Source organism: Poeciliopsis prolifica, unplaced genomic scaffold (assembly GCF_027474105.1).
Source record: "Poeciliopsis prolifica strain line A6 unplaced genomic scaffold, Auburn_PproV2 SCAFFOLD025, whole genome shotgun sequence".
Classification (NCBI taxonomy): domain Eukaryota; kingdom Metazoa; phylum Chordata; class Actinopteri; order Cyprinodontiformes; family Poeciliidae; genus Poeciliopsis; species Poeciliopsis prolifica.
In genome coordinates this window covers 6979296-6991562 of record NW_026562400.1, presented here as the reverse complement: position 1 = coordinate 6991562, position 12267 = coordinate 6979296, and the positions used below count along the sequence as shown (strand labels likewise).

The 12267-nt window shown below is 36.6% G+C and overlaps 1 protein-coding gene across 2 annotated transcripts; it reads left to right on the top strand.

The window, feature by feature from the left end:
• The first annotated feature begins 1492 nt into the window (after nt 1-1492).
• Nucleotides 1493-9326, top strand: si:dkeyp-97a10.2 (uncharacterized). Of its 2 annotated transcripts, XM_055047147.1 has the most exons (6): nt 1493-1762; nt 2278-2343; nt 2890-3255; nt 4526-4765; nt 6229-6328; nt 6623-9326. In XM_055047147.1, exons 2-6 carry the CDS (start codon nt 2292-2294, stop codon nt 6681-6683), a joined length of 819 nt encoding a protein of 272 aa, XP_054903122.1. In that variant the 5' UTR covers nt 1493-1762; nt 2278-2291; the 3' UTR covers nt 6684-9326. The 2 variants fall into 2 exon arrangements, with proteins under 2 accessions (XP_054903122.1, XP_054903123.1); XM_055047148.1 differs by lacking the exon at nt 2278-2343.
• The last annotated feature ends 2941 nt before the right edge of the window (nt 9327-12267 follow it).

The window sequence follows — 12267 nt, the reverse complement described above, 5'->3', positions numbered from 1 at the left end:
GTTTCAAAAACTAAATAATTAAAGTAGCATTAACAAAAATAAAAGACAGATTGATGAAATTAAGGAAGATGTTACTCAAGGTTTATAAGCTAATACAAAACAAAGTTGTTCTTGGAGAACTGCACTTCTTTATCTATCATCAAAGCACTTTAGCTGTATTGATCTGGAGTTTTAGGTCAGGCCAGAGATAGCGGTGCTGACAACTTCCACGTAGTAGGCCCCTGCATCTCAGGCCTGAGCATCTCTGATTCAAAGCTGGGTGGCAGTAACCCTGAAATTGTTCCAAGTGGCTGAAAATCCTCCAAGCCAAACTCCTGGGTTGACTCATTCTTGGTTTCTGTGTAATACTGTAGAGACTCCAATAACAGTTATCACTATAATTAGGATTTTACCAACCAGTTTGAACATATACTGGTTCAATCTGGAACTGGACTGGTGTTTCCTCAGGGATATTACATTTTTTCTCTTAGAGAGGAAGGAAATGAAAATAGAGATTTCTGTTGATTAGGCTAAAGAAATTTTGACGGTGCCGCCCACTTGGTGCACAATACCCATAACTATTAACGTCTGCCTTTTGACACCTTCAGGAATCTGGAATCTATATTTATGTTAATCTTTCCCACTCACTTGTACCATGATGTGTTTGTGTGAACTAAAAACTGAACATTGCTTAATTAGCGTTTGGATTCTCTTTTCATATTTGCGAAATCTGCTTGTATGAAGACCAAAAGAGATTATCTGTTAGATTAGTGCCACCCACTGGATAATTCCTGCTAACTGCGCTGCTCTGTGGACAAAGAGCTCTGTGGGAGCCACAGCTGTGTTTACTGTGATTATCCATAAATCAAATGTGAAATGCTGAGGGATTTATGATCACTTTTACATCATTTTTATCTCATCTGCAGGTTAGGAGAGGAGCAGTTGTATTAATCTCTGAATACTTTATGCTTTGGGTGTGTAAAATGTATGCGTAAATGGGTTTGTGACAGCTTCCTGTGTCTGCTGTTGTAAAGTTCACAGGTTAAAGTGTTGCAATAAAATGAAATCAAATATTAGTTTTTGTGTGATTCCCCTAAACTTTTCCCAGAGAACAAAACTGTAGGCATTTCCCTTTACGGCTGAAGATATTTTTCTTGAACAATATTTGGAATAAATAAGAATAGAATAAATCACGTCCTCCATGGCTTCTGCTTTACAATATAAAGCCAACACAATGTACTGTGTCTGCAGCCATAAACGTTTTGTGAAGAATAAGAATACAAAGAATACTTTCACATTTTATCTCTGTTTACAAACATTACAACACAAGTTTCATGAATGTCCGGAGCTGAACATGCTGCATTGTTGAAGGACTGAATGTTGAGGAGTGGAGCTTTGGTCACAGGTCAGAGAGAGCAGGAGAGGGTGTGGAAGGGGGATTTTTTTGTATTATTATTGTTGAAAGTTTGCCTATAAAATCTACAAAGAAGAAGGAAGGACTGGATGTACAGAGGTGGAGTGTAGAGAGGAAGGAAGCTGGTTTAAAACCAGAGACGGTTGAAAAACACACACTGACTGGACAGCAAACAAGCCAGCGAAGACAAGAGGTTTCTTTTTCTCTGTTTTTGAGAGAAATCATTTCCTATTATGTAACCAATAGCGCTCCGGAGGTGCTTCATTTAGGGCCATAAATCTATTTTCAGTCTGAACCGTGATCCTCTTGAACACTCTGAGAACACAGAGTGAAAACCTCTGCGGTACTGTTCGCCTCATCTTTCCATTGGTAAGGTGAATCTTTCTTTTGCTGGTTTTGTTGGGTTTAATTCTCTATAAACGATAGGAGAAAATTCCTGCATGTATTTATGGGATACAGGTTGTGTTTCTGAGCTGTTATCAGCGTTTTCCCTCCCTGTGTTTCGGTGCTCACTGTGCTTCAGGGGTTCGTGTTTTTTTCACTTTCTGTTTTAAATGAAAGTTTTTGGCAACAGAATGGTCTCTGTTCTGTTCCAGCTCCTAATTTTTGTGCTGCACTTCTTTGGATTCCTCACACACACACACACACACACACACCTACACACACAAAAATTCAGTGAGGAAAAAGAAGCTTGTACTGAGCATTTGTATTCCACTTGTTATGGTGGTGAACACTGCCTTAATTGTTATTACATTTTCTCTGGAGGTGATGTTATTATTTTTGCTGTTTTGGCTCCCCTGCTGCCTGAGTACAGAGAAAATGACGAGCTCCTGCTGTTGCGGTTGAGGTTTTGGACAAATTCCTCTCTCTCCACTTTCTTTCAGCACCAGCAGGTGTTATGGATCTGCAGTGTCTCCGATGCTGGAATGTTTTGTCACTTCTTCTGTTGTGTAAGACTTATTTTGTTCTAATAATAATCTGTATTATTTTTGATTGAACTTAACGAGGGAAACCAAGATACTTTTTGAAAGTCTCTCTGCAGGATGAGGCAGCAGAATACTTTTACAATCATCAAAGAAGACAGAAGTGGAAAAACTTTAGATTCTGCACTCTTATGTAAATGGAAGACTTCTTGTTAGCAGTCTCTTGCATTAGTAACCTCAGTTCTGTTATTCACATGTCCTCCATAGTCTGATGATCAGGTTAAGACAAATGATTAATAGTTCTTGTAGTGCACGCATGCAGCCTTTACAGGATTTGATACAGACATCAGGATGCTGATGGCTATCAGATTGCACATGGATGACATGCACCATAAATCATTGCCTGACATTATGTGACAGACAGTATATGCCTTGCATCCATGCATGTTTGTAGCATAAAGATCGATTCACTGCATCATAGTATGTTTTCTTTGTGAGCGTTACTCTCCATGCAATAAGAAAAACAGACAAAAAAAAAGAGCTTGCAGTAATAAACCCCTCTCTTGTTCACAGTGCCTGGTAGGTTTTGGTGTATGTCAGTTCACATCCTGAATGAGCAGCCTGTCCACGTAATCCCAGGCACCAAGCTGGTTCTCACAGCCCGGATCGAGAAGAATCTCTGGGAACAGATTTCCATGATAAAGTGGACACAGGAGCCTGAAACTGGACATGATCGGACCAAAGTGACGCTGGCTACGTGTCCTGCCAAAAGCCCAAAGTGTTCTGGTGAAAGGCCAGATGTGCAAGTGAGTTTGAAGCAGCAGGAGACGACACTTGAGATGAACAGATACAGCACAGAAGACAGCGGAGAGTACTCAGTGACTGTGACAGATCGCTCAGGAGCCAATACCACTGGACGCTGCATCGTCAGGGAATACGGTACAGTATGATGCAAGACATTAACTATGCTTTAGTCACCTTGTTGCACTGAATTTGTCCAAGTTACCTTCATGTTTCTTAAACAAATACTATGTGTTTTGGCTTTAGATTAACAAAAAGTGACAATAGAGTGTGTATTTAAGAAAATATGATTACAGGTTTGCATCCCATATTTAACTAAATACATACAATTCACATAACATGTATCATAGTGAAGACAACAATCCATATGTAAATGAAAGAAAACTTTTCACACGTGGAACATTTTCCCACTTATTTTATGTAACTCTAACATTCCCTCAGTTTCCCTCATTGTATCATTTCTTCAAAATGATACAATTTTCAAGTGTTTCAAAAGTTGTGGAAATTTTTTCTTCATTTATTTCCTTGTTGCTATTTCTAAAAGATTTTTCCAAATGAGTTTCACATGTCAAAACACATTTATTCTCTAAATGTGAAACAAATGAATAATGATCTTCAACAACAAATTCAAAGAAGCTTCAAATAAAGTTTTCACATGAATGAAACCCTAGCTATTAAATACAATTAGTCTTTCTGACAAAACTGAAAGAAAATGTCATTGTCCCAAATTTAATTTTCTGGTCTGTCTGTTATTTGCCATTTAAGGCCTGCAGATTACTTCATTTTGCACAGTCAGTGGCTACAGTCTTTTATGGGAGTGCATCACATTTTCACTGTCTCCAGAAAGGTCAGCAGGTGTTGAAGCCATTAAAGTGCAACAGTTACTTGCATTTTTGTATAAAAGCAGTTGAAGTGATAATTTGGACTTTCTAGTTTTACATCCAGCAGACTCAGTAGTGCTGTGAATTTTCCTTAACTTCAAACCAGAATTAGTTGTGTTCTTCTGAAAGTGAATGTCTCATTTAAAAATGTAACACTTGAAATTAAATTTCACAAAGGCTTTGTTCTCCTGTTTCTCCTTTTTGTTTGTGTCTCTCCAGTTGACTCCTCTCTCACTGTAGCTTTCCAGCTTTCAGTTTTCCCTTCATCCCATTTTCAGACTTAATACCTCCCTCTCTGATCTCGTTATTGGCTTTGAACCTGAGCCAGTCTCTCCTGACAGCATTAAATGTCTCTCAAGGTTCTTTGTCTTGGACCCTCTTTGACAGCGTGTACCATTATTCCTGCTCTATAGCGGATAGAAACCCAAAGCAGAGCACTTCATGCCTCTTGTTTCCATCTATCTCTCAGTTTTACCTACTTGCCTGTCATAATTCTTAACCTCATCACAGTTTCTGTGTCTGTGCAGAGGCAGTTCATCATGTCTCCGTCAGCATCAACGTGTCTCACTCCTTGCTGGTTTGCCACGAGGCGTGGGGGACAGACCCCAGCTTCAGCTGGCTGCACGAGAGAGCTGCCATCACCCAGCAGGTGGGAAAAGTCTCCAAGGATGGAGACATGCTGATTGTAACCATGACTCCCATTTGTGGTCACTTCACCTGCGTGGTTGGCAACAAGTTGGGATACAGCTCTGCCACATACACTGCAGGTATGAGAATACATTCAACCACATGATGTGCTTCTCTGACCTTTCCAAAGATTTAAATGCAGTTTGGATCAGTGAACATATTAGCTTTACTTCTGCATAAATCAGATGTTTTACTTTAACAATGGGTTGTAGAATAAATGGCTAAGTATCAGCGTCATTGCCTCTTTAATCACTTTAAGAAATAGCATTTTAAACTTTAAGACGTTTTTGATACGCTTAAAAGTTTCTGAAAAATTAATATAAGTGAAACATTTCTTTATTAGATTCTTATCCCCACATTTATAATGTAACTACACACAATTAGGAAGACAGTAAGTGATGCATATAAAAGAAGGTTAAATTTCAATTGGAGAAGTGAAAAGAATGGATAAAAATATCCATCTCTACATAGATATTTGATGAATTAAAATGTTTTTTGTGAAATCCATTTATTTCTGAAGCTCTAACATGATGTGAAAGGTATCATACAGATAAATTAGACACAACTGATCTTTTAACACCTTTATCTTTATTAATAATAATGATTTTTCACTTTCAGCTAATGGAAACAAATTTAAAATAATACATCTCCAGCAATCTCATATCAGACTGCTAAATATTTAGCAGGTATGTTTAATACCTGCTGAAAGGTAATTTTTGAAAAGGCACTTTAAACCTAACAAACGAGACTCGTTGGGACCTTTATTCTAAATTATTGAATATGATATATGTGTTATTACATAGTGTATTACAATACATAGTGAGATATTCTCACTATGTATTGCAGCTGAAATCACAGAAATTGATAGTGTTGATTCTCAGACACTGAATAGAAATACATGCCTCACTTGCCTTATTTATTCATTGTTTTATTACATTATAAAATCTATATATGTCAATGTCTGTATTTTTCACAATAAATAACATTTTGTGTTGGTCTGGCACATAAAATACCACCTGATGGTTGTTAAGGGACCAAATATAAAAAGGCTGAAATCATATGAATACAATAGAAATTGCTTTCCAAAGTGTTACTTTTACTTTTATTACCTAAACAGTGAATACAAATGTGTTTGTTGTCCTATTTAAAGTCAACCTCTCTTTTTGCTTCATGGATTTTCCGACATCTGACTCCCTACCTTGTGTCCGTCTGAGCATCCTGGTTGCACTTTGTTCTTGTGTTTTGTATCTCCTGTGCTGTTTTTCTGATAAAGGATTTTCCACAGTGTGATCAATAAATCACTGTCGCCGCTTGAGCTGCTGCTGCTTGCAAAGCCGCTAAACAGGCGAGACAAATGCAATTGTCTCCAAAGAGCATGATGATCCAAAGGCTGTCTGGGCACTTTCTGTTATCTTCTTCTGTTTTACCGAGTCTACAGACTTGTTACAGTGAACCTTTCATGTGTTTTAGAGGAGACATGTCAGATGTCTTGTTTTGCTTTCCCTTTTCATTGTGTTTTCTTCTTTCTTCCTATGGCTCATAGCACCTTGTGAAAGTGGGGGCAGAGGGATGACGGCGGCTGTGGTTTGTCTTGTCCTCCTGCTGCTGGTGTGTGGAGGAGTGCTGGCATTTCTCTTGTGGAGGTAGAGTACCAAACACAAACATTATGTCAGACACAAATCTTATTTCAGGCTATGCTCTGAAGATAAAGCCAATGCTGCGAGAGAGAGAGAGAGAAAGAGAGAGAGAGAGAAAGAAAAAAAACAATAATGGCACGGGCAGAGTGAAACAGAAAAATACGACATGGCATCTTCCCACACGCTATGCAACATGACAGGCCAGGTTGCATCTGCTGACAAAACAATTGTCATTTTTTACTTGAGTCTGTTCACAGTTTGTCACTGCTGTTTGATCTAAATTGAACACTTTTTTTCCAGGAGGCGCAGGAAGAATAACATGGGAGAGAGGTTGTATGAACACACAGACGACACAATCTAAAAAAGATCTGAGCTGTTGCTAGAAAGTCTCAGAGGAGAACACGCAACGAGGGTGGAAACTTCCTGTCCTGTGAGCAGTATGACCTCACACTGCACGGAAACAATGTGGAGAGTGAACTGCTTACAGACAAATATAGAAAATATGTACGAGTGGATATTCAGCTCACAGTGCCTCCTGCTCTGTCTGAAAATGTTTGGGGTTTTTTTTTAGCAATGTTTAATTTTATTTCTTTATGTTTTGCTGTCAGTAAATTGCATAAAAATGTATTACATGAATGTAAAAAAACATTAAGTCTGAAAGAATAGGATGCTTGGATATTCATCTATGCTTAGGTGAGATTTCGTCTCATTTGCTTTCATTTCCAGGGTTCACTTTTCAGCTTACATCCACACACATTTAGAGCTAAGCAGCAAAAGCAATTGAAAAAGACTTGATTAAAAGCAGAGCCAGCCCAAGGCTGGGTTCCCACACATTTATGAAAAGCCTGGAGAGGTCTGGAAATTGATTTGTTCTTTTTTTAAAGTCTAGATAACTATGAAAAAGTAGTGAAATTTAAACACTTATTGCGTTATCTACGAGATGAAAATATATTTTGTAAAATTAAGTGCTTTTTAGAATAATTTATGCTCAAAATACAGGGCAGAGGGGTAGGAAGAGATTCAAAATCAAAGCAAATCAACACAAAGAATCAGAGAAAAGGATCACAAATTGTGCTTCAAAGAAACTGTGTGTGTGTTACAGATTTAAAATGTTAAGATTAGATGCCTAACAAAGCTGTGGAATAGCCCTTTACTAGGACTCCAACATGTGTTGTGTTAAAGATTATTGGAATCTGAGGTAAATGTTTTGTCCTCAAATGTCTCTCAAATGTTTTTTTGTTGCTTTTTTTACTTTTTTTTTACATTGTGTTGACTTTTTTTACTGAGTCTAGAAAAGTGTGAAAATGTCAAAATTGATATATTTTTTTTAAATCTTGTTAACAAATTTGGGGCCACCATCTACCACTGCACCACTGACCAGTGCAGTGGTAGATGCACCGGTCACAGGTTTGATGTGTTTTCATGACCGACCATAACAAACTGGATCTCTGATATGTTCATACGCTGAGTATATAAAGTATTATCTCTATTCAGACTTAATTAAATCATGAGCTAACATAAGTTTTTGATACCATTTCTTGTTGAAGCAACCAGGGGGCTCTTTGCCAAAACCTCAGCTGTTCCTGCCATGAAGCTTCAAATGAAGAAATGCCACAAAAGCTCTACAAGGCAAACTGGTGTCATCTGTTCTGGAAAAAATGAGGATTTATCAGCTGAATATGTAAGCAAAGTTCAAACTACAGGATACACAATGCACATTTAAATAATAATTTTAAAAAATGTCTGTGATGGCACATATAAATTGAATACATAATATATGCAAAAAATAAAGAGATAAAATGTGAACAAGTTTGAAACTGAGAAAACATCAAATCTTACCAGGTACTTTTAGTTTAGTTTCTAGTCTACATATCTTAGTACAGTTGAAATAACACAAACCTAACTCACAAGTAACTTTTCAGGAGTTGTTTCAAAAGTTCCTTGATATTGGAGAAAGTACTTGTCCTAATGTCAGATTATTACATTAATATCAAGGGAATAATGTTTTATTATAAGTGAAATAATAATAATAAAGTCAAACTAGATCAAAAATACCTGGTAAGATATTATGTTTTTGCGGTGAAGGGCCATTTTGTAGGGTATTTTGCAAATGAATGTACAAATTAGAAGTGCATATACGGATTGTGACAAACTTCCATGCTGAAAAAGTTTGTGGTGAAACTTATTTTCAAACTTTATGGCAGCAATCCTGAGTTTATTTTTTGCATCCAACCCACTATTGGATGCGGCTCAATATTTTGTGATCGCACTGTGAATTCAGTTTTCCACTTTGTTTTCTGTCAGTTTTTGTTTTTGCTCCACAAACTGAACAAAGCATTCTTGGTGTAGATCCAGAAATGGCAGAGTTGTGTCCAAAAATAAGGCTGGACACATCAGCGTGCTCTACCGTATTTTGACAGTGCTCTCATTGCACTTAAACCTTTTAACCTCCAGTATTGTTTCTGACAAGCTCCGCCAAGCTACATGAAGGAAGTGGAACCAGACAGGTCAACTGCGGGACACGCTTTCTTGGGTGTGAGAGAAAAGTGGAACAAAACAACTGTCATTAAAGTTCCAAAATAGCTTTGGAGTTTTCCAAAGCTCAGTGATGTTTTATGAAAAAATGTTTCATAATTTAACAGAAAAGTTGCTGCATTTTCTCTAACTCTCTAATATTGCCAAACTTTAAACTGATGTGATAGATAAGATCTTCAGGTCCCTGAAGGCGCATCCTGGTGCTGAGCAGACAGTGATGAAATATTCTGAAAATCAGAAGAAAATGTGTTTAATACAAATCTTAGCTTCAGAATGTGAGTCTGCTTCCTATCTGCAATAATGTCCAGGGGACATACATCAGCGAAGTTCTCAAATGAAACATTTAAGAAGTAAATTGTTTCTCTAATCCAGACTTCAGCTTTTTTGTTAAATCCCATTCTGCTACAAATCTAGTTCCCTATTTCTGGTTGAGTTATTTAAAAAAAAAAAATAAAAAATTTCTTGTTTGTTTCTTTGCCTTTCTTTTGTTTCCTCGCAGACTGCAGATGGAGCTGCAGAGGAAGCTCACATATCAGGTAGAGGAGGCGATGTACCAAGATGTTTCATACAAAAAAAATCTATTTTTTTTGTCTTCCTTTCTAGATCATTAGATTTTTTATTAATTTATTTATTTTAATTGAGCCTTGCAACAAAATTTCACTCAATATGTAAATTATAAATGTACGAATGACAATAAAGTCTGTCTTATTGTCAGACTTTATTGACTTTATGGTTCCTATTTCTGAGATAGATAGAGATTGGAACCAGACAGAAATAGATTCCTATCTCTGTCTATCTCAGAGATAGGAACCATATTTGGCAGCCTTAAAGACCAGACATGTTTCCCCTGGAGATTTAACATGAGCCGTTGTTCTGACCATCTGTGCTACCTCGTCAGTTTTTCCTACCATAGCACGGATAATAAATAGCTACGTCAGTGTAAGTCATTATCTGTCGGTGCTTCGTGTCTAAAACTTACATTGTGATGTTTTAAACCGAAAACTGTAGCAGGCTGTGTTAATGTTAAATATTATCATTTCTGATATCACATTTAGAAGTTATGCTCAGCATAGCATTGGAACAATTTACATGACAAAAACACAAAAATATCACTTTCTTCATCAGAATATCCTACCAGTTTAAAATGAAAAAGGAGCCTTGGGGGCCACCGGCGGCAGAGGGGGAGTTTTGGTAAACTCCTTCTCACCGCTATGAGTTTTAAGAAGAATACAATTAAGTATGAAAAATAATAAGTGTTAGAATAACCAAGAATAATATATAGTGTATACTATACCTAGAGAAATTTATATGGAATGTTGTAATATCTCTGGCTTTAAACAGATTGTCTTCCTGATACACAGCATGAAAGGGAAGAGGCTCAGACATTAAAATGCATCTTCTCCTATATTAACAGATTGGACAGTTAAGGGCGATATCAAATTTCCTACATAGTGGACCTCTGTTTTCTCATGCTTTAAGAGCCTAACAAAATATTTTCAGCCATTCTGCAGACATTGAGTTAACAGTCATACCACAGAGCCACAATATGTTATACCATAGAGCTAGTTTTGAAGATGACAAATTGCTATATTGTGCTCCTGTTCACGCCCAAACTTTCTGCCAGCACACTGAAAATGGAAATGTGATTAATATGTATTCAGATTTGTTTGTCTCATTTTCCTGAAGATGAATTGAAAAGTTTTGAAGGAAAAAAAGAAATTATATTGGGACAATGCAAATCATTTTGAAGAGTAAACTGTTTCAGTTTTTTTTTTTTTTTTATTGGCAATGAAACATTTGTATTTTTAGCAGTTTCCCATGAAATCTTCAACAGAAGAAAAACCATGAGCCACAGACAATAACGTCATGCTTACATGAACTTAATGATGCTAACATGCTGAGTTTTGTAGGATATATAAACTGTTAATCATCGCTACTTGTGAAGAAGGATAACAGTGTCTAATCAGCACTTCAGCTGACAGGAAAGTAATTATGTTTGCAAGTTTTTAGTCATAAAGCTGTCACTGTGAAGGGAATAACGGTTTGGATTCATTCTCTTTGTGAAATTAATTTATTTCTCTCTAAAGACGCATGAAAAATTATTCCCGCTGAAAATCACCTAATCTTTATTTGGAGAGCCTGAATCATACAGAAGAGAGAATAAAGTGTTTTGCATTGAACATAAAACAATTACAATTCTAGATATTTTAAATAAAAATAATTATATTAAAAAAATCAAACAATTACAGTGAAATAGAAAAAGATATTGTGCATCTGAATTAAAACTGGAAATAGAAACATTTAACATTTTGAAACTATTTTTGACGACATTAAAAACAATACCAACTGCTTAATGGCCAAATTTGAAGCCAATATCTCAAAAACCCTATGAAGAGTTTGTCAAAGTTCAAAGTAGGTAAACATCAAAAGTGACCTTTAACCCAAGACTATACAGGTCAAGAAAGCCTGTACTTTCTTGGCTTGATAGGAATGTACTAGATGTCTATAGCCTATCTCAGCTTACGGGGCGCTGTAGAGCCGTTTTGCCGTCCCCCTTTTAGATTTCATTAAAAACATTTCATTTCACAATTTTGGGCAAAGTTTGTTCAGTTTTCACATATGTTTAGGTCCCAAATATCTGTTTTTAGAGACAGAATAATAACAAATCCAGAAATTACAATAGGGCTTTGTCGCACTTTTGCTGCTCAGGTCTAAATACAGAAGAAACAATCAAACTCTCTCCCTGTTATGATCCTAATCAATAGAGTTTTAATCAAATCATTTTGTCAGTAATCAGATTAATCAGAGAGGCATTTCCAGGCGCGGGGCTCTGACTGGGATGTGAGGAATTTCTGAATAGTAACGAGGATCAGATGCATTAATGCATAAATAAAACAGGACTGCATGCTGACAGCTTTCTCTTATCTCACAGATACACATGGACTCAGACATTCAGATTTCTGTTTATATCATGAGGACTGGCTCACTGATTTTTAAATATCTTAAACTGTGACTCCAGTTATTTGCTGCTGGATTTGTTCCCCAGAACCGTGTCCATACAAAGGTGATGGTAAAGGTCTGACAAAAGGTGAATGACTGGTTTGGTGTGATTAGAGAGAAATGTGACTGAATATTTATAATCACAGGCTCAAAGACACTCATTTTCTAATGTGTGTTAAGAATGTCTTAAACTTTGTAGACTCTGAAATATCTTGGAGGTTCATTGATGGACTGCTAAGTGTTTCATGGAAAGGATTCATGTCTGCTCAGTTAATTCAAATCCAAAGCTTTAATTTATCTCAAAATGTAAACATCAGGTCTCGTTAAAACATACTGGTCTTTTTTAATGCAAAATAAAAGCTAGAACTTCTGACTCATATAAAACTCCATCAATATGAAAATGTGAGAAT

Excerpts from the sequence above, each read along its gene's own strand:
- si:dkeyp-97a10.2 (XM_055047147.1), top strand. The coding sequence starts at position 2,292 with ATGGATCTGCAGTGTCTCCGATGCTGGAATGTTTTGTCACTTCTTCTG. Across the intron at positions 2,344-2,889 it reads TTTGTCACTTCTTCTGTTGT|TGCCTGGTAGGTTTTGGTGT; the intron begins GTAAGACTTATT and ends TCTTGTTCACAG. Across the intron at positions 4,766-6,228 it reads CTCTGCCACATACACTGCAG|CACCTTGTGAAAGTGGGGGC; the intron begins GTATGAGAATAC and ends TATGGCTCATAG.